Below are 23,160 nucleotides of genomic sequence, written 5' to 3' on the forward strand. Positions count from 1 at the left end.
GGAGGTTCGCTATCATTTAGGATAAGTCCGCGGGTGCAGGTCGTACACGGATAGTGGGCTGGGGGCCCGGGCGGAAACAGAAGATTTGAAGAGATGCGCAGTGAGAATACAGTAGACATCATGACACAGATGGTCGAGGAAAAACTAGGACAATTACATCCACACCTCAGCCTGCCTGACACCGCTCTTGCACACGCAAACACGCAAGTATGCACACAGAACAAAGGTGCGAGCACGTATGGCAAGCATTTTGTATCGTGATTCGAGAAACCAAGTTTCCTCGCAAGAAATCCGGTTTCGTGCTCGCAAAACCTAGTTTCTTGATTAAGAAACTAAGGTTTCTAGCCAGAAAAAGGTTTCCAACAACGTCACTAAATCACAACGCAACAATGAATCAATGCAACAATGCAACAAATCAACAATGCATTGAAACCGCTTACGTCACGGAATCCTAGATACGGGCCTTAGCAATGACGAAAGTGGGTTTCGAGTTCTGAAACTGGGTTTTGAGCTTGGAAGCGAGATTTCGAGCACTGAACCTATCAGAATTATGATACAAAATGCTTGCCAGACCACGCACACATTGCAATCACGCGTACTTCGATGGCTAGCGTCTTGAAGTTCCACATCTTCTCAAAGTGCATGAGTGGCTGCAGCCTGCCTAAATGCTGACCACCTGATGCTCGTTGAAGGTTGAATCGTTCGTGTAGAAGCGCACGCATGCCTAGCAGAGCCTCTCCACATGTCTGCTTATTCTTGGTTTCAGGTGGGGGCCACACCTTGTGGCTACGTGGAGGGACACAGCAGGGCGCGAGATTAGCAACGGCCCCACAGGCATACGCCGCAAATTATTTGGAGGGCCAGTAACATTGGCAAAACACCGCCCCTCCGAGCGGTGGGTTCAGCTGTGTTAGCGAGTACCTACATTTTTATTTATAGGCATTAAGTGAGCAAGTAGCCTACATTGCTGTTTTACTTGATTCAAACACTTCGCGACATCATTCATGATCTGCATTATAGTCTGTTCAACAGCTACTATGCGATGCACACACTACAGCTTTTTTTTTAATTATCATGTCAACTCTTATTTTAGGTCCATTCTGGTTTAAACAGCAAACAAATTTGTGAGGGCTGGTAGCCCTCTGGGCCGATGCAAAAAATCTGAATTTCATGCAAGCAAACCATATCTGTATTAATGGAAGACTGGTTTGAGCATGACGTTATTTAGGTGACTGTTGGCTCCTCCCTGCCCCTCCCTTCCTCGCTCTTCCCTGCATGCGTACAGGCGGACAGCTGGGTGTGAGTGTGTGCGTGCGCGTGGGAGCATGCATGCGTACAGGCAGGCAGCTGGGTGTGAGTGTGTGCGTGCGCGTGGGAGCATGCATGCGTACAGGCAGGCAGCTGGGTGTGAGTGTGTGCGTGCGCGTGGGAGCATGCATGCGTACAGGCAGGCAGCTGGGTGTGAGTGCGTGCGTGCGCGTGGGAGCATGCATGCGTACAGGCGGGCAGCTGGGTGTGCGTGCACGCGTGCACGTGGGAGCATGCATGCGTACAGGCGGGCAGCTGGGTGTGCGTGTGTGCGTCATGCTTGCATGCGTGCGCATTTTATAATTCACGTTATATATCGGCGCCAGCGAATGAAAATCGCGTGCAGCAACTTTGACTACGAATTGTTTCCTACATGTAGGATTATCTGCTGGATGCAAACCAGCTAACCGATGCCGAGCCACCGAACGATAGAGGCTGCAGGCTATGTGGCAAGATTGGCCACTTAGTAAAGGACTGCCCCAATACAATAAGGGTTAGTAAAATTCAATGAGCACACGTGAATGCTGTGTACTCTTAGGGTACATTGGTGGTGCAGTGCTATATAGTACAGTTTAGACGAATGAAAGGTTAAAATGATCGGATACATGTTCTGTAGAGGTAAAGTAGGCCTTTTTTTTATTGAAATGTGTAAAGAATGATTGTATTGAACTTGTTTTTAACATTAATAACATCATTGTTCATGGTTAAATCCTTAAAATATTTACCTTGACAGTTTCAGCTGTCGTTCTGACAGCCATCTTCAGAACTTCTGAATTCGTCAACGAAGCTGAAACTGTCAATGTAAATATTTTAAGGATTTAACCATGAACAATGATGTTATTAATGTTTTAAAAGAAATCCGACTATGAACTTTCAAGATTGTTTTTAACATGTTTAGAACATCAAATTAATTTAAACTGACATCAGTATTCACAATGCATTTGATAGTAAAATAAATACATGGACCTTTTTGCTGCATAGGCAAGAAGAAAGGATGCCGTGGAGAGACAGCAACTTATCAGAGAGAGAGAACAGAAAGAGAGACAAGAGGCTGGATATGGACGGGAAAGTACGAGAGAGAAGGACATGTCTGAGCATCTTCAGAGACCATGTAAGCAGGCAGGGACTGCACACACACACAACAACAGTGTGCATTTAGACACAGAAATTTCAAACAGCCTAATAGCCGTGTTGAAATATTTCTCACCATTTTAATCGTAACGTTTTAACCGTGTTAAAGATGCATTTTTGTACAGGAGAGAGTATGCTCTCTTTTCTGTGCTGTTATCTGGTGTTTGGGAGTGGTTGTATTCGTCTTGCTTATGTCTCTCATGTTGTTTCAGACTCTCAGCCTGTCGCCATACCAGGTAGTTGGAACAAGCAGGTGCAGCAAGGCAACGTGCCTCACATATCACCTGCATACCATCCTCCATCACCTAACTCACGCAGCCAGGCTTCTGTAGTGAACTCCCCCACAAGCCGTGGTCATGGCAACGACAGCAGGCACTACGGCAACTCCCCAGCGACACGCAGTCATGGTAACGAAAGCAGGCAGTATGCCACCTCTCCGTCGAGCCACGCGCCTGGCACCGACAGCAGGCAGTATGGCAGCTCTCCGGCGACACGCAGTCATGGTAACGAAAGCAGGCAGTATGCCACCTCTCCGTCGAGCCACGCACCTGGCACCGACAGCAAAGCAAGTGGCATGCTCTCGACACGGCCAGTCATGGTAACGAAAGCAGGCAGTATGCCACTTCTCCGTCGAGCCACGCGCCTGGCACCGACAGCAGGCAGTATGGCAGCTCTCCGGCTATGCACCAGCAGGGCTACAGCCCCGTCTCGCGGCAGTACAACCAGACTCCCCCGAAGCGGCCGCAGTACGTGCAGCACTTCGCTACGCACGGGCAGTCGCCGCAGCATCCGTACACGTCGCAGGCGGGACAGTCCGGCGCGCCCTCGCGAGCGTCGAGCGTGCATCCGCTACAGCAGGTGATGCTGTCGAGTGCAGTGCCTCTGCGTTCCCTGCAGGCCGGCGCGATGCACGCCCCCACGCAGCACAGCGGCGCCAGCACGAGGACTACACAGATGTACACGCAGGGCACCTCGAACCAGCAAGTGTACAAGCAGGGCAGCCCTAGTCAGCAGGCATACACACAGTTGATTCAGAGGCCGGGACCTGCGTACCATCCACGGCATCCGCTGCTGCCGACTCCGCAGGACTTTACTACCATGCCGCCTAACCCGCAGACTTCTCGGTCACAGTCACTGCCCCCACAGTCCATGCAGCAGCAGCAGCAGCAGCAACAGCAGCAGCAGCAGCAACAGCAGCAGCAGCAGCAGCAGTAGCAGCAGCAGCAGCAGCAGCAGCAACAGCAGCAGCAGCAGCAGCAGCAGCAGCAGCAGCAGCAGCAACAGCAACAGCAACAGCAGCAGATTCCTCACACGATACAGGGTCCTCGTGCGAACATACAAGCGTCACTTCTCGGCTCACAGGTGAGGCCAATGGTGAGGACTTCATTGGGGTTCGTGATCAGCGTCCCGTAAACCCATTAGGAACATTTGTGTAATTCGTAGAATGTGTTAATATAGTACACAATCTATTATCTGAAACCCTTGGAACCAGATACCTTTTGGAATTCGGAATTTTTCGGATTTCGGAATGGTAGTACAGTACAGATATACATAGCGTCAGAAGTACCGTATATACTCGCGTAATAACCGCAAATTTGGCCTCATATTTCAACCCTGTATTTGCTCTGCGGTTTATAAGTGTGCCATACCGTGGGGGGAAATATACTAGGCGCAATACTTGGTTACCCGATTCAAATTGAGGTGCAGCTTATAGGCGCCCGCGGTTATTACGCGATCATATACGGTAGATAATAGGGAAGGAGTGTGACTTCAATACACAAGGGAAATTCGTCATTTACTAGTTTTAGAATACCTACGATTTACTACGCGTAACTCAACCAAGTTGAGCTCAAATCGTACATACTGTGTACGACTTGAGCTCAAGTTGGTTGAGTTACGCGTAGTAAATCGTAGGTATTCTAAGGCTAGTAAATGACGAATTTCCCTTGTTTATTGAAGTCACACTCTTTCCCTATTATCTACTTCTGATAGTGTATATCCTGCAACTAGCCAGTACTAAAACCCAAGTTTTCAAGAGGCCAATTCATGTACCAACCAGTACATTACAATATGTATGATAAATGCCAAACACATTAATATTTCTGCAGTGAACCTTCTGCAGCCAAAGGCCAACTTTGGTGTGCAGATGACCTCCACGAAAACATTTTTGGTTTTTGGAGCTTTTCGGTTTTCAGAATTTGGGATAATAGATTGTGTAGCTGCAGCTAGTGTAGTAGTTAGTTGTAAGTTGTGATAGGTTGATAGGTGAAACGTAACACTGCAGGTCACGTAAATTAAATTACGCTCTTTAGCATCGATTTATTTCATGCTCTGTAATCAACAAGTAATTTGTAAAAAAAATTCGATTTTTTAGAAGCATCTCCAATTTCCAGTCTGCTTTGAGGTAAAAGGATCGTCAAATTATTTAAATTCACAAAAAGTTTGTTTCTGCCCAATTTTATTGAAACTAACATAATTTTTGGCACTAAGTGATAGTGCAGGATGGAGGTAATACAAAAAAAATGTATGGACGAATAATTGTGTCTGAAACATACTTGATATACGTATGCATACCGATACGATGATAACATATAAACATTCTTTCATCATTGATTTTCAGTCTGTGCAAAGCGGTGCTTCGGCATTCCACCAACAGAGTGCGCCGCTGACCAATCAGGGCCCTCAATCCCACATTCAGGTGCATTACTCGCACAACCAACAGCAGCCGCAGCAGCAGCCAATGAGAGCAGAGCAGAGGAGCAACCCTGTGTCACATGACCAACGGACATATCAGAGAAGCTTTACAGATAGTGTTTTGTACTCGCAGTCGCGTAATCAGTAGATAGATCTCACTCGAGCTGCTTCGTAACAACATGGTGGATTGCATGCTGAATCCTACTGATGGTGAAACCTCTAATAGTAGCGACTCGTTATACACTGATTTACTGTCTCTGTCGTAGATGTGCACAGTCAGCTCTTGCCACACTTGATGCTTGCATGAATTTGCGGGCATCTTGGCAAAGTGCAAAAAACTACCCTGACCTTAATGTAAAAATTATTTGTTTTTTATATCAACTGTTAAAGGAAAATTATGTTGTCACTACCCAAATAAATTATAGATGTTGTTAAACTAGGCTATGGTATAGACGACTATCTGCTGATCTAGACAGTACAAAACAACTTGTGTTCATGTAGCTTGAATTAATCTACATGAAATCGGCTCTACGCGTATATCGAAAAGTGACCTTTTTATGCGATAGGTGGCGCGACGTGTACCTTATAGCCATAGAAATAATATACTTGTTATATTCGTGTCTGTAATTATTTCTATGAGTATAACAGGTCTGTTGCCGTGTACGTACTCCTTACCGCCGTCGCAAGCATGTTGGGAGGAAAACTATTTCGGTTGTTAATTTGAAATAAACGTAGGGCAGTGGAGAAATTTGCAATGATTCCGTGCGCAGAAAGAAGTGCACGGAAATTTTTTTTCATGGTACAATCGATCGGAGCTGCCTCGAAGTTTTTGTTGCTGTCCGGCTATAACAGGCCATAAATACGTTAGCATTCTGAATCTGAGGTCACGTGAACCCCGCTGATCACCTGTAATAAATATTGTAGTTGATTTATTGTAAAGGTGGCATGTACATTCTACCTTCATGCTGTCGTTCACTATTTTAGTTACATTACTGCAATTGTAATTATTGTATTGTTGATTTTATTTGTACACGGCTTTAGTGTGTTGTTGGGTTCAAACTAGGTAGGGCCTAGTTGTTTAGCCATAATTATTATTTTGCCATATTTACTAGTTTCTAATTTTTTGATGGGCGTCACTACAAATCGCCTGGTCTCATTGCAGCTAAGAAAATTTTTAATCAGTACACGAACTCGAAAGACATTAACATATGTCCATGGCCAACTGTTAAGATGGATTTAATTTTAGTGCCCTGTATGTCCTAGTTGAGTATATAGCCTAGTATTTGAGAATAATGTCATGATTTTTATAAATAAAATGGATTGGTCGAATAATCTTTATTTTTGCCATAAAACAAATCCTCTAAAAATATTATTACAGTGATTGGTAATATTGTGAACTATATCTGTTCGTATCTCTATATTATGTCCAACATAGGTTGCAGTTTTATTTCTTTAGAAAAAAATTTAACTAGTTATTTCATTCCAATTTTTTATGGTAATCAGTTTTGCTCACGTGCTATGGTTGGTTTAAATATAGAAATGTGCCTTTTGGCATGAGGTTTATTGTATAATACAATAAAAACTTATAGTTCTTGCCAATCAAACCCAAATCCGAATATACTGTGTTTGTAAGGGTTGGGTGCAAGTTGAGCAAGTAACATTGTTCAGGCAAATCCTACGATTTTCATTGAAATAAAACGTTTTACTAAATTTGTATGTTTAAATGTATATATGTGTTAGATTTTGTTGCCTTTCTGTAGCTTTTGTTGTTTGATATTGTTTTTATTAGAAGAACTTGACAGTGATTCAGATGGAGCAGTGTCGGTTCGTTCTCACCAATACCATTCCCCAAGCTACTCATACCACACATGATCTGTATATATGCTTGAGTTAATACAATATAAGTTAGCGTATGTGTCTATACTCGCACGCGCGAACACACGCACGCACGCACACACACAGTCACACACACACACACACACACACACACACACACACACACACACACACACACACACACACACACACACACATTATGCGAAATGTAATAAATCTCATGATATAATTTATACGGCGTATTTGCAGCTGACCCCGTGTGTCATCCCACACGCGGATACTACGATCTTTCATGGACATGTTTACACTTTTATATTAATCTATTCTTCCTTTTTCCTATGATAAGTTAGAGGAAAAATCAGTGAGATTCGACACCATATAATATTGAATTGTAATTTAATTTTTTTATAATAAACTACTCATGAGTACGCCGCGTTCTTTTCATTAAATTACAATTTCATCTATTTAATATTTCTGTTCGCGAATTCGCGAACACGGTTTTAACATTAACGCAATTTTCTCATCTGTATGAACAATGACTGCTGATAAATAATTATGATCGAAAAATAAAAAGGATATAATAAATTAGTGTAAAAAGTTAGGAAAGTGATGTTGACATTGTTGTAGCATATCCAATGACCTACGGGTACGAACAAGAGTAGATAATAACACAATGTTTTATTATCTACTCTTGGTACGAAGAATACTCAATAGTGTAAATTTACTTTTTCTTTTGATCTTTTATTATAACTAGTGAAATGTGATGCGAGCATAGAAATGTAGTAGGGGCCTAAATGATACAACCATTTATAATCATTAATGCACACAACGGGACCGACCATATCAAGGCATCATTGCACCCAGAGAAATAAATAGATAACTATGGTTATCTATGGTTAACTATGGTTATCTATCTATTTCTATGATTGCACCCATAGAAATAGTATAGATAACTATGGTTATCTATTTCTATGATTGCACCCCTATCAAGCAAAGTGCATCTGCCCTACGACAAAATAAACGGACGCACATGATTGGTCGACGTGCAACGTCACGTGGTAACCATTATCGACATTTAAACATCGGTGTACAGCAGTTGCAATATTACAACCTAGCACCGATAAGCATGAGACCGATGTCTTTTTAAACAGGATTACGTGTCTAATTCACTAAAACATCTGTGTGTTTATATGTCGAGACCCTATCAAAAATCGTGTAATTGTTATATTTCTCAGACGAAACTATGTGTTGAATTTGAAATATAACAGACAAATGTTGTGATCTGTTGGGTGTTTGCGTGATCTAAGGAGGAAGGTGGCTCGGCTCATAGTCATACGTTGTGAAAATCTTATCCTGTCACACAAAGGAGGTTTCCATCCAGCCATCGAGCTTTGAGAGTCAACGAAAAGCAAGTACGACTAAAGGTTTTTGGAGCAGAGTCATCAAAGGTAGTAGGCATGTCTCAGTTAACTGACAATGAAGTCATTTGGAGCTGCGAAATTATTAAAGGTAAGGAGGTGTTGACCGTTGTGACCATGATTGATGGCATGAAATTCAGTGGTTATGTACTATACTCTCTCATTTGTGAAGTTAAGTGGCCACATACACTGTTATACGTACCGTACCGTACTACTACTATCTCCAAGAACGGTTATACATCCAAAAAGCAATATCTGTTGTAGCTCTAGTAACTATAGCCCGCGTACAGTTGCCGCAGGCCTGCGACAACTGTACACAGGCTATAGGGCTCTAGAGCTATATCTGTTGACGTTTACTTCGCAGCCTGCTCGGGCTATTACGGCATATATATGTCGTAATGAATGTAGTGCCAGTGATATTTAAGTAGGATTAATAGGTCGGCGGTAGCCCTATTAATTCCGAAGCTATATTATTAGTATTACTAAGTAAAAATGAGAACTACGTAAATGGACATTATTCTTTCGTGTATACATATCTTTATTCTCAGGACTCGATCTTCTTCCTCTCCCTAGCTCCCCCTCATATTGACCCCCCATGACCACGTGAGGAAATTACTAAAATATAGGGATCAAAAAATAAGATTAGCAGAATTAAATGCTGGAGGTAAAAATTAATGAAAATGATAATATGAAAGTTTACATTCCCAGAATATCCTCGCACCTTCACCAGAAGTGATGCCTTGTGAAATACAAGAGTGGGACAATATTATATACGATACGATCTTCTTATTCCTATTGCACCTCCTCCTTCTTCTTCTCATCTTTCTAATCCTTCTATTTCTTCTCACCTTTCTCATCACTCCTCTTCCTCGTTCTCTTCTTCCTCTTTCTCCTCTTCATCCTCCTATCATTCCCCTTATTATTCTTTCTTTTCTTCTGCTCTTAGCTGCTCCTTATTTTCTTTCTCTTCCTACACACACGTGTATGAGTAAAAATTCGGAGCCAGTGAATAAGTCCAGAACTTTGGATTATGGGTTGATGTTGATTGTATTGTTTTTTCATTTATCACCATTTTCAATATTTTAGATCGGCTGTATTTTGCGACCGTCGGAGGACTTAAAATGCGATCAACACCAACGACACACTATTTCTCTATTGACGATGATCTAGTGTATGAAAAGTAAGTTTGTCGCATGCAGATTCATGTTCGTTTTCAATTTTGCAGTGGTATTGCATTTGCGATAGATATTACAATACTGGTAACAGCTTGTAGTTTTCCATGTAGGTGTAGCTTATTTGCTAGAATCAATGTCTATTATATTGATGCTGAGGTACGGTACCGTACCTATTTAGTACAGTAGAAACATTTCCAGATTGTGATCGCATTAGATTGAAATAGCATTTAGAATGTCTTACCGATCTTCTCTTTTGTTTTCTTTACCGAAGTGCTCTTTTATCTATCGTCAATCTGTAATAATACCATAACACACACGCACGCACACAAACGCACACACACACACACACACACACACACACACACACACACACACACACACACACACACACACACACACACACACACACACACACACACACGCACATGCACACACAGAATTGCAGTCGCATTTTTTAATAGTTTCGTGACTGGTGAGGTTCTACAAACCTGCTGACCCGTTTCTTTAGAATTGTGTTAGCTGCTGGTTCTAGGGCAAGCCTAGGTCAGTTGCTACTATAGGTTTATCTATTGTTTTTGCCATATACACGGTCTTTCCCCTAATGCACTAGGTATACACGCGTAACATGTGTATTATGTAATAAATATTAATTAGGTTCTTTTATATATATATAGCAGAATAGACCATTATTATTTATTTGAACGCAGTGTAAAGTGCATAGCACTATATGCGTTATTGCTCTGCCACTAACTTATTGCCACATCAGCCATAATATTATGCTACCAACTACTCAATATGCGAAACCTCGATTGGAAGAGCTATCAGAGCTAGTAAATGCCGGTAGAATTTTGATTCTTGTACTCAAATCTGAAATGGATAGAGCACTAGTGAAGCTTGGTCACCCTAAATTTGTGGGTTACCAAAAGATTTTATATGCAGTTTGACCATGTACGCAGACAGTAACTGTAAACTGTTGACTTGCGCACTTGTATATTGACTTGTTCTGTCAAAGTCGTCATATATGTACATGCAGTGAGTGTGATTATTATTTTGTTTTGTTTTAGCTTTTATGCGGATTTTGGTCCCTTGAATTTGGCCATGCTCTATCGTTACTGCTGCAAGTTAAACAAGAAATTGAAGGTAAGATGCAAGGCTCTACTTATGTGTGTACAATTAATAAACATATATGCTGTAAATCATTTTTGTCGCGATTTGCTGGTTGAAACTCCCTTGCACTCTGAACAGTTGACACAAAATGTCTAATAAGTTACTAATCACCAGTTTCAGGAATGTTGTATTAATTCCTAGTATATGTTCTAAATCGACGTGCTATTGGGGAATGAATGAATAAATTGTACGTTATCACCTATCTTGTGGAGACTCGGTCTGTAGTTCTGCTCGTACTATAATTTTAATGTTTACTGTTATATACGCAGGGAGCGAAATTAACGGGAGTCCGGAGTCAAATACTCCCTGATTTACTGTCGGACTCCCTGATTTAACATGTACATATGCAGGAGCCTGTGTGACTCCCTGAAAATTCTGCCATACTAACCAGGCACTGCAGAAATATGTATACAATGCGGGGGGTCTGGGGGTACCCCCCCAGACAAAATTTTGAAATGTAGAGCCTGGAAATGGCATTTCCTGCATTTTCAGGCTATGTTTAAACTTAAGCAACCAATTCTGATAATTTTAAAAGGTCAATTTGTAAATTTCAAAGAGGAATGTAGCTAAAGCTGATGTTTTGACTAAAGTATCTAAAATATATATTATGAGTATGATAACTAATAAAACATTATTTACAAAATTGTATATATACTATCATACTATCAGTACATAATTATGAAAAATAAGCTTATTTTCAATCGGCATTTATAGTTTCACTATGTAAATCTGTATATGTTATGAAGTTTGAATTTGAATAGGCACATTGTTATATTAGATACACATTCCAGAATTGTTTTTTTTTCAAAATAGTGCCACGGCAGTGCCGTGCTGCAGTGGCGGCCACTACGGCCCTGCTAACTATAGTTCATTCTGGAGCACGGTCTCGCGGAATTACTGTATTTGTTCAGCTAATGTCCAAAGAAAATTTGGCAGATGTGCTACTGCATGATTTCATGAATCTTAAAAATAAGCACATGCGTTATTGTTAATATCTTTAATTTTGAACCTCAGACTGCGGACTCCGTCATTTTGCTGCGGACTCGCTCTTTTTGAGGGTAGTGGTTGGACTCCCTTGTTCAAAAGTTAATTTCTACCCCTGGATACGTGTGTACGCATCCACTGCAGACTTGTGTTACTTCTCTGTGTGCAAACGGTGTTGATCCGGGCAACCTTGCCTCAAGCTTTATATGGAAAAGTGCTATGAAGGCGCAGAAAAGTAGCTTTGTGGGAGTTTATGGGTGACTGGGTCGCTGTCAGGAGTCAGGACTGCCACGAATCTTGGCAAGTACTACCGAATTTATAATCTACAGATACTGAGCCGTCGGTGAATGGATACGTTGATAAATAGACACACGGCAGACAGACAGATAAACCAGCAGTCTCCAGATAGTCTACACATACTGAACGTAACTTATCTTTGGACGGATGGATTGTTAGGGGGTAAATGGACGGATCGGTGGATCCATAGATAGACGGATGGACAACAGAACAACAGATAAACACGCATGCTTACAGACTGATAGACAGACGGACGGAAGGACAGACAGATTGGCGGCAGGTAGATGTATAAATGTGTGCAAGAGAGTGGAGCTTTATGTAACTCTATTGTTGTTAAGTTCGTGGTAACAAAACCCTGGAAAAAGAGCCAGGCCCGTTGTTACACGGCGGGGTGCACACCGATTAGTTCTATTATTGAGGGTTAATCGCACACTTAGCCAACAAGATGACGGGGAAAACAAACATCTTATTTCCTGAGCTATACTGTACAATTTTCCAAATAAGAGGCGGCAGATTCTTCCATTGGTTACAGCTACAGTTCTGTATCGTTTCTGTGCAACTATCTGTTCCGTATCTGTCGGACGTAAAATTTACCTGAATGGCATTCAGTTGTTTTTTGTAATTATCAGGCGCAAATCCACTCATTCATGTGCATTGATTGGCCGTCCGTATCAGCATTTTGATTGTGCCTAAACGGGCGTTTTGTTGTTCTTGCACTTTTCGATACCTGGCGATGTATTTCAGGTCTTTGTTTCCCAGCTTGTCCTTCGAAGTGTACAGTATAGCTCATAGAAACGGCCAGCGAACACGCACATGAGCAGTATATGAAGCATCGTATATGCATTACATGTTATAACGTCATGCGATATTGATAATTTGAATAATGCTTGCTCTGCAGAGCGCATCGACCTGCCTAAACAGCACATATATACCTCCCCCACACACACGCACACGCACACACACGCACACACACGCACACACCACATCCACCAGTTGAAATTACCTGTAGGGTTGTCTATACTATAAACATGCCAGCTGGTGCATGAGACATGTTGTACAGTACTAAACCACCTCACTGCCCAATTGGGTTCTATGCTCTTGGTTCTATATATCCTGCTAACTAGCCCCCGTGTGTGTACCATGCCAGCTTGATTCTATTTGTGTTTGTATTAATAGCTATAGGTAAGCTTACTATGTAAGCAAACTTGGTCAGCCGAGTGTTTATAAGTATCGTGGATGTATATCTGTTCCGAGCCAAGGCTATCATGTATAGAATCTAGTCCGCTTATATATTGTCCCAATTATTGTCCCGTGCATAAAGATTTACAGTGTATCACAGTACGTGATATTTGTAGGAGATGTAGTGATATTAGTAGATACACTGTTACGTCTCACGAGCGTATGTGTACTATGTACATCCCGACACTATATACTACAGTACCCCTACTATTCGTGTTCGTGTGATATAGTAGTCATGCAGGGAGCCAAGTGAAGCGACCCTATGTTTCAGCCATGTCAACTGTTGGCCTACAAATTACATGTTTATGGCGAGTCAGTAAGTAGAATATATGCCATGGTATGGGATGTTTCCTCGAGTGATACGTGTGTATACTCGCCAGAGAGAATTTCCTATTACGAAACATTGTAGCAAGTACATACATATGCTACCTAAATAAAAACACGGTCTCTAGTAGTACCACGTTGTATTCACAGACATACGGACCGTTGGTACAAGAGCTTGTGTACATGTATGTAAAATGTGTGTCTGACTGGTGTATGATTACAATGTATTTTGAATTACGCTGCTGGCCAGGACACTGAGTACTGGGTGAGTGCAAGGACACCGGACTGGGTAAGCGATGTCCTGGCTCGTGACGTTATACACATTGCAGTGCTTGTCTCGCAACTATTTTTGTTGGGTCTGAGTAAGCGATGTCCTGGCTCGTACATGTGACTTTACACACTGCTTGTCCTGCAACTTTTTTGGGGGTATCATGGGTAAGCGTTGGCGATGTCCTGGCTCGTGACGTTATACACACACTGCTTGTATCGCAACTATTTTTGTTGGGTCTGAGTAAGCGATGTATTGGCTCGTACATGTGACGTTAAACACTGCTTGTTCTGCAACTTTTTGGGGGTATGGGTAAGCGTTAGCATAGTCCTGGCTTGTGACGATGCACTTTGATTTGACTGGCATCTGTTTTATAGGGTTTTTGGCAAGCATTGGCACAGTTCTGCATTATTATTAGCTACTAGCTAAGCAACGGTGTACGATGCGAAACGCCACAAATTCTGCACTACACTACCCACCTACACTACACTTACACCTACACCGCACAGGCCTACACTATTTACACAAATGCATAAATATGGCTGCTATCATCAAGGGAAGCTATCCTAGCTGCACAGGCATCAGCAAAATTGTGCAGACATGCGTGACTTTCCCTTAATGTTTTCAATACTACTGACAAAGAGTTTTTTTGCGTTTGTTTGAAGTGTTAGAATGATGCTGGCAAACGTACAGGGAAACCTAACTAGAGAAATAACTCTCCTGTCAGTGTCACGCATCTATCTCTCGCGTACACCCCACCAGAACCGCTCCTACCCTTACAGAAATACGCATTCGTACGATGCGAATCGTGAGCGAAATAATTAGACAGTAAATTAAAACGTATCGCGGAATAATAAAGACGTGACTAGCTTCTGCTGACGGCGGGTGACCCCAATAAGGTTTGTTGGTATACTTCTGAGCGCCAACCATTGTGTTACGTAGTCGTGCCTGTACTGCTGCCTGCCTGGCTGCCAGCGAACAGTCTTGACCGTTCTTGTGTATAATTTCAGTGTAATGTTATTCCTGATCGACTTGCGTACTGATCTGAACTGCCTTGTCTGTCGTCTGTCATCTTCGGCTACTGCTAATTAAGTTGTCTATGATCGGTTCACCGTTGATGTTAGGAATTAAACGTAGTTTAGTTCAGATAAATCGTGGGAGCGTCTAGGAAGAGTAGTTTGGAATCTCATCTCAGCTGTACTTGTTTATAGCATAAATTTGGGCGTCATCACCGACTACATAATTAGGTGTGAGATCCTGTTAGACTGCAGATGCTGTTAACTTTTAGTGGGAACTGCGAAAAACAGCGTGACTGCATGGCTGTGATGAAATGTTTAGAGACCCACTAGCAGTTTGAGTCATGATGGTCAAGACCGGGTTTTCGAAAATTTGGAATCTTTTTAACAAATCAGGCAGACGTTTTATGTCACTATATCTACATTATTTTACTCACTTATCTAGATATATACTTGCCATGGGAACAGTCATAAGAGGTGCTAGAAATGATACACGCGTTAAATAATAACTGATAATAGTGTGGCTTTCTTAGAACACATGGGTGTGGCATTTGAAGTCTATGTACCAGAATAATAACTCTAAAAATGGCCCAGACATATTTTACTATATAAACAGACTATTTAGTAACATCGATACTGGGACATCCAGCCAACCTATTGTTGGATCAAGGATAGTCTGTGACCTCCGCGTAATGTTTTTGCATATGTGCTGAACTAATCTGGGGCGCTAAACTATTGTTTTTGCTACAAAATCGTTTACGTTGCGATGTTACACGTTCGTGCTGGCCCTATGTTAAATTTCAGTCGTATCACTGGCCTATACCTAGCCACGCTGCTTATAATTTTAATGTTGCTCTTGTAAGTGATCGTGCTAAAACACTTGTAGAGCGCTCGCGTATATTACACCGCCTGTTGGCCGAGTAGAGCTCTGGTCGAGTCTAAGTTTTTAACTAGTCTAAGTTTAACTCCTTGCATAAGTTATTCTGGTGTATGTAAAAAAAAATCCCAACATGCAGCTGTCGATTCCTCTAAGCACCGAGGCAGGTATATATCTGTGGCCCAACGGCGCAATTCACCTGATATCAGATCATGTAAAACTCGGATTCTTCTGCCGACGTGCTTTGAACTTACCGCGTCTCCCAGCATGGTTATACAACTGGCAGTTGAAAACGTCTGCGATTTCCTAATAGTTTCCGATGGCAACTAATTCTAAGTGTCGTGGTCGCGCATCGGTGGTAATACGTGTTCTACAGCTGCTGCTGCTGATCAATGTATATATATATCATCACCGGCGTACAGGTGTGTGTGTGTGCAGGCAGGCGCTGAAGGTGGGTGTTGAAGGGGGGGGGCTAAGGCGTGTATATTTTGACGGTGTGTTATGGCGGGGCCTGTCCGCGCACCAGCTACTGACGGAGGCATCGTGCAGTGAGTGTATGTTCTGTCCGCCGCCTACCCCTACCCGCGACTAGGCACAAACTTGAACTACTACTACTCGCCGCCGTTGCTCTTTTTAACGTACGCGGGATGCTGCAGCAGGTGGCTGGATGGATGGCTGGCTCGCTGGCTGGCTGGCCGGGTCGCTATGACTGGCGCAGCGGTGCGGCGGTATTATATATATTTCCTCCCAGAGCTCTGTAGCTAAGATTTAGCCTAGCACAGCTTGCTAAACTAAGGGAGCAGCAATCTGGGGCTCTCTCTATATACTCCGGCAGTGTCAATATCTTGCCGCTTTCCTGCTCTCTCCCTGCGAATGCATGTGCAATATTGCAGTTCCTCACTGTACAGTCGATGTGTGCGTGCGTGTGCGTGCGTGTGCGTGCGTGTCTGTGTGTGTGTATGTCCGAGTGTGTGTGTCTGTCCGAGTGTGTGTGTCTGTGTGTCTGTCTGTGTCTGTCTGTGTCTGTCTGTGTGTGCGCGCGAGCGTGTGTGTGTGTGTGTGTGTGTGTGTGGGGTGTGTGTGGTTGGTGCGTGTGCGTGCACGTGCGCGCGCGCGTGCGTGCGTGTGTGTGAATGTTCTTGGAAGTTGCTACATTTGACTACAAAGTCGTGTAATAAAAATCCAGCTTAATGCGATTAAGGTTTGGACAATTTAACAGAGCGAATATCACGTTCTAGATCTTTGTCCTATATATATATAACTAGCGAGATAAAACCCCCATCCGGCGTTGCCCGGGGGAATGGCGAGGTGGCGTTACTACGTTGGTGACCGCTTGGTTGAAGATGGAAAGAATACCCAAAAAATCGAACTATCCATCTATTCTATGCATCCATCCATCCATGCGCATTCCATGCCATCCCATCCCATCGCACTCGCATCCCGATCCATCCCATCCCATTCCCTACTCCCATCCCATCGCGATGCCATCTCATTCGGCCATCCCAGGCCATGCATGGCATCCCCCCCCATCGCAACGCATCCCATCCCATCCTATCCTACTGCCGATCCCATGCCATGCCGATTTCCACTCCGCCATGCATGCGATCCCAAATCCCATCCCATCAACAGTAAATAAATAATAAGAAATCAAAGATAAAAAAGTCAAAATTATATAGAAAATATAATAATATGTGATATGTAACCTACATAGGCTTCCGTGAAGTGTTCCCGTCAGTTTGCGCTCTCTACCATCTATCATCTACCATAGTTTATTCTGGATTTTTACTAAACGTTTAAATGTGGTAAAAAAAATAAATTTTGAAATTAACGGTGAATACGGCAGAAGTACATACTAAACAGTCCAAAAGTAAAGAAACAAAGCATTTCCTGAGGTGGGATTCGAACCCAGAATCGATGGTTTAGGAGTCCGATGCTTTATCCATTCGGCTACTGGGCCGTTATGGTTATATATATACACCATGGATTCACACGTACGTGATGTATAATGTTAATCTGTACGCCATCTAAATTTTTAACTTTTTAACTTTTTTGAAATTTTGTTTCAGCCAGAACCACCTCCCAGGCGTGCTGATTCTGAAAATATATTTAGTTTTCCTCTAGGCTGCGGAGTTCTCTAGTTATGCGCGAAAACACAAATTCGGCTGAACAACTTTATATATACTAGCAGAAAGTATACCCGTAGAACCACAGGCACTTGGGACAGAGTCAGTAAAAACTGAAAATAATATGAATGCACATTCACAAATAGGCCCTACTACCGTACCTCTCAATTACAGTTCCACTGTTGCGTCACTGTATATCAACTTTCCTTCATAAAAAGCTGCGAGTGTGCTGTGTCGCCATTATAATAATTAATATATATATAGTTGCACTGACGCATGTGACAACTCCAACATACATTGGAATTTAGACTTAGGTGTACTGTGCAATGAATGATTGAAAATAAATATTAGATGTAGAGGGTTTTTCTCAAAAATAACTCATAATCACAGACTACTCACCACTGCACTGGGTACAACAGAACACTGGTACAGCTACTGGCCACTGGCTACTGTGTCAGTACGGTGTACGGCAAAGCAGAGTGAACGTGAAAGTAAAAGCAGGGGGGAATCTGCAGTGTGGGGGGGGGATACAGTGTAGTAATGCTTCAACTTTCAGGGGGGATCTTAGATGTAGCACCATCTATTGAGGAATAGGTTTTTTTATGTGTTTTTAACTTTTTAACTTGTTTAAATTTTTGTCTCAGCCAGAACCATCTCCCAGACGTGGTGATTCTGAATATATCTTCAGTTACCGCGATTGAGTGACAATTGAGTGACAAATGACGGAGAAAAGCGAGGTCACACAAACACACACACACACAAGATTAGCCAAATTATAGTATAGATAGATAATATATGTATATATATAATATTGTATCTTTGTAGTTTCACTTTATTTCCATGCATATATTATGAATATATTCGTAATATAGACAGTGGAATGTGGGTAAAATAAATATTACTATCTCATATCTTCTTGCACTTGCGTAGAAAACCTGATATGATGAAGTTGGAAGCTAGGTCTATGCAAATAGGGAGAATGTATACATACAAACGTGACCGCAGTAACTATATACAGTGACGATGCTAATGCAAAAGTACATGTGTGCGATCTGTGGACGGTCTCTTAGTGTGTACCGGCATATTACTTGAGCCCAAGCACATTGTGTTGATATTTAGGAATTCAGAAAAAGATCCCGAAATACCGACCTGTTCTTGTACTAGGCATTAACACGAGTATGCATTTCTCTATTGCAGTCATTCTCTCTAGCGAAAAAGAAGATAGTTCATTACACAACGCAGGATCAACGGAAAAGGCCGAATGCTGCATTTCTCATTGGTGCTTACCAGGTAAGGCAGGACATGAATCTGTGTGTGTGCTGTGCTGCGTTATAATTATCATCAAATACTACTTGAATCCTTTTGAGAATCCTGCCCACTTTAATTCTGAGGAATTTTTAGACATTTTGAGAGAGTTTGGAACTTCAGATACATTACATCACTATTTGCTGCAGCCCTGACCATTTCTGACCATACCAATCCTATATTATTTAAATAATAAAATACTCAATATATATATATTATAATATGTATATATATATATATATATGTATTATATAACCCGAAAGTATTCGGGGTAATTAAACTATGTTTTAAAGTTTTGCTGCTCAATGTTATAGCTTCACAGTAGGTTAGTGTAGCCGTATAGTTTTTTGTGTTCACCCTGCCATGTCAGCGCGCGCTCGCGTGCGTGCGTGTGTGTGTGTGTGCGTGCGTACGTGCGTGTGTGTGCGTGCGTACGTACGTGCGTGTGTGCGTGCGTGCGTGCGTACGTACGTACGTGCGTGTGTGTGTGCGTGTGTGCGCGCGCGCGTGTTTGCATGTGCGTGCGTGCGCGCGTGTGTGATTTATTTTTCATGTTACTGCTGTGTATAGCTCTCTTCCTGTCTCTCATTACTCGCATGTTTTATGATGTTTGTCACCTGATGACGGACAAGCGTAATCGGCAGCGTGCGACACACTTACAGTGTCATTAATCTCGCACTTGTCTGGTGTATGACTGTCAGCAAATCTATACTAGCCCTACATTCATAGAGCAGAGAGAAAAATACCCCCGAATGCAAGTGACTCCAAGCTGCAGTGGTACTATATATATCAGACGTAGATAATAGGGAATTCCCTATTATCTACTTCTGATATATATAATATATGTGTCAGTGTGCGGCAGCTTGCGTGCTGTGTACATGGGTGTTGCAGAAGAGCATTTGGACGGCATTTACAAGAAATTGTCGGCAATAATAGGCGAAAGAGAGTAGAGAAACATTGAGAATTTGGTAGTAAATAGATTTCGTATTTATTTAGCATTATATTTTATTGAAACGCTCCAAGTGCTTGTGCTGCAGTATGTGTTCACAAGCCTTTTAAGCATACACGTAGAGTTAATACCCGTGGATCATCTGCAATGCCGCGATTCCATGCTTCATGTAGAAATTATGTGATATATATATCAACAAGACTGACTTGTTAATTGAGCTTCCCGGGCCCATGCAGTGAGACGAGCTGAATGTTGAAGTTAATGGCAATCAATGCAAAACATGGCGAAATTTGCGAACAAACAAACTCACATCTAGAAGAACACAAGTTACACAACCCTGTACGGAAACTATCCAACAGAACTGTTGTAGTATATCCTATATGTGTTGGTATGTATAGAATTATATTATGCAGGGTATACAGTTGTTGTATGGAATTATGGTGTACAATTAAAATAACATATGCAATAATTGCAATCATATACAATTTCAGTTGCAGTTGTAATCACAATTGTATAAAATCTTCCATTGTGCGCAGCTATTTGTTTTTCATTGTAATCACTTACATTGTAGCTCGAATGATCAGACGCAGTGCATGCAATACAGTTGTAGATTAATTATATATTAACTGCATATTTAAAATTCATCCACACCTAATGCACACGAATATAATATAATGGAGGAATCTGGTAGCTAACATGTCAGGTGTATCCAAAGTAATCATATCAGGCTCCGGTGTGTAGCTCGACGTCTTAGTGAAAACCTGCCCGAACTTTTTTTTAAATCCCAGAGGGAATCTATCAGGTTGTATATAGGTGTGGATGGCACAGTCCAAGATATGTGCTGTTCAAATAGACAGCGTGTATACACATAGGATCATGCATACACGAGGTATATTGTGATCTTGAAAGTGTTTTTAAAGCCTGACTGCACGGTGACTTTGAGTCTGCATAATGCCGAGGGGTAGGTAGGTAAGTCATCTTCCCTCGTAAGCATTCCCAAACCAACCTCGCGATCCGGTTCTTTCCCCGTGCAGAAGAGAGAGAGAAAAAAACTCGGCTATTTGCCCACGTGAAAGTGAAAGCGGGAAAATAGCCCGGGGCAGTGTTCCCTTTTACCGCCATTGTTAGTGACCACATGAATCGGCGCATCTTGAACATTTGCCAATAAAAATTCGCCCACCTTCGACCTAAATAAAGAAAAATCGCATAAAGGGATGTCCTGTTCGGCTGTTGGGGATAGATAGATTTGTTTTGTCTTTGAGCCGCGGGCGCGCACGAAGGTGGTTAGATTCGTAGAGGCACACCAGTAGACTCCCGTGTCCGTGTCTCTTCGTGACTGAGGTTGAACCGGCTCTGATGCAAATCTCAACCCGTTTGGCAAACTGCCTGCAACCATTTCCTTGAGGTTCATCTAGGAGTCAGGTTTTACCGCTGTTGTTTATATAGTGGCCCGCATGTGTGTGCGACAACACGTTTGTGACTTAACGCATACGCCCACATAATACTAAATTGTTTAACCTCCACTAGAGACTTACGTGCATTAACTAATACGTGCATATGTTTACACGGGCGCTGCCTGGCTGTATGTATACATAGTCGTAAATTATACACGTGACGTCACGGGTAACGTCATCGTGCGTGCATGCACGTACACGTCAGTCGTCTCTGTGCTTACCCTGGGTGTGGAGCCTCAAGCGTATACTTACATCGGGTATACGGACAAGCCAGTAACCGCAGAGGTGTGGCGAGAAATACAGCAGCATGGCGCCCGTACCGATGTGTGAAGTTAGTCTCGCTAGATGCATGTGTCCAGTATATGTTTTACGTTGTAACTCACGCGTAAACGTGTGTGTGTATCAACAATAAATGTGAGGTACATGCCTGCAAATGGCTATGCTAACCCTAACCATAGCCACAGCAATAACCCTAACACTGACACTAACACTTTCACTAACACTAACTCCAACTGTATCAGTAACACTAACTCTAACACCAGTGATAAACCCAACGCTAATCCAAAATTTATTCATAACCCTAACCCTAGATGCTGATAAAAAATCAGAAGTGTTTGTCATCTTGGTAGCGTTTAGTCGGTGTGTATACAGATCTAGGTTGTTCCAGGTATCCGTATACTAGCTCAGCTGTCATCCACCGTATATCGCTGGCATTGTTACAGCCGCTGGGCTCACGATTTTCATTTGGTTGAACATTACGGCAGTGGATATATAGCTACGCTAGAGACAGTTCGTTAATCCAGCACAAGTTCCAATGTTCGAACAATTGCTTACATTGGTGAAACGTGACATTCCGGCTGTCAGTGTGCTCAGTTTTGTGCAGGGGTCAGGAATGTGATTAGTATATTGCCTCAAAGCAATGATTCGCACATCGCATAAAACCAAGGTTGTATAGGCGGCGAGGAGATCGTGGTAGTATAGAATCTAGTAGAAGTGGGGCGGGTTAAACGATCGCTTGCCTGCAAGCCCTGATCCGATGAGTCTAGCACATACCGCGCTGATAGACTGAGGAGGCCATGCTACTGTTAGAGAATATAGTTAGAACATAGTTTAAAATGCACAAGGATCCTGATCATGGAATCAATCCTGTGTCATCGGCGTGTCTGTCTGTCTATTGTAACCCGTCGCGTACGTATACACACGTCTGTAATTACTGTGTGAGTATACGTAAGTTTGTGTTTATATAGTAATCTCGTTATAATACAGGTATTACATGCGAGCATTTACTCAACTGAAGTTTTCATTGCCTTTCCTTGTTGTTTGCAGGTGATATATCTGAATCGAACTCCCGAGGAAGCGTGCAGGCCCTTTCTATCCGGCAACAACCAGCCGTTCCTGCCCTTCAGGTAAGTCCGTCTCGGCTCGATTTATGTTCACACTTGATGCGTTTCACTCACTCTAGCCAGTCCGTATACTCCTTAGTGGATTGGTACTATAAGTGGGTGGATTGAAACTATACGAGTGAAAGAACTGATGAATCCGAACCGAATTTAATCGATCATTAAACTCAACGACTACTCAAGGCAGTTAACTGA

General features: G+C 42.4%; 2 protein-coding genes and 1 long non-coding RNA gene across 3 annotated transcripts in view; all 3 read left to right on the forward strand.

Annotated features, from left to right (window-relative positions):
- Nucleotides 1–3,446, forward strand: part of LOC106807054 — a gene marked incomplete in the record, with an annotated part of 14,314 nt that extends 10,868 nt beyond the window's left edge. Inside the window, 4 exon segments of the mRNA XM_014809281.1 lie at nucleotides 1,688–1,801; nucleotides 2,290–2,419; nucleotides 2,652–3,101; nucleotides 3,337–3,446. Of these exon segments, the coding sequence (XP_014664767.1) occupies nucleotides 1,688–1,801; nucleotides 2,290–2,419; nucleotides 2,652–3,101; nucleotides 3,337–3,446 (804 nt within the window).
- A 219-nt stretch (nucleotides 3,447–3,665) lies between these two features.
- Nucleotides 3,666–6,861, forward strand: LOC106807065. The gene is made up of 2 exons (XR_001393617.1): nucleotides 3,666–3,801; nucleotides 5,060–6,861. It is a non-coding gene; the product is annotated as an uncharacterized LOC106807065 (long non-coding RNA).
- Nucleotides 6,862–8,062: 1,201 nt separating this feature from the next.
- The window catches only part of LOC106807064 (dual specificity protein phosphatase CDC14A-like), a 67,982-nt gene continuing 52,884 nt past the window's right edge, over nucleotides 8,063–23,160 (forward strand). The window contains exons 1-5 of the mRNA XM_014809290.1: nucleotides 8,063–8,478; nucleotides 9,474–9,567; nucleotides 10,627–10,702; nucleotides 19,055–19,147; nucleotides 22,892–22,971. Of these exons, the coding sequence (XP_014664776.1) occupies nucleotides 8,427–8,478; nucleotides 9,474–9,567; nucleotides 10,627–10,702; nucleotides 19,055–19,147; nucleotides 22,892–22,971 (395 nt within the window). The 5' untranslated portion in view covers nucleotides 8,063–8,426. The remainder of the gene's footprint in view (nucleotides 8,479–9,473; nucleotides 9,568–10,626; nucleotides 10,703–19,054; nucleotides 19,148–22,891; nucleotides 22,972–23,160) is intronic.

Source organism: Priapulus caudatus, unplaced genomic scaffold, assembly GCF_000485595.1.
Source record: "Priapulus caudatus unplaced genomic scaffold, Priapulus_caudatus-5.0.1 Scaffold193, whole genome shotgun sequence".
In the NCBI taxonomy this organism is placed as follows: Eukaryota; Metazoa; Priapulida; class Priapulimorpha; order Priapulimorphida; family Priapulidae; genus Priapulus; species Priapulus caudatus.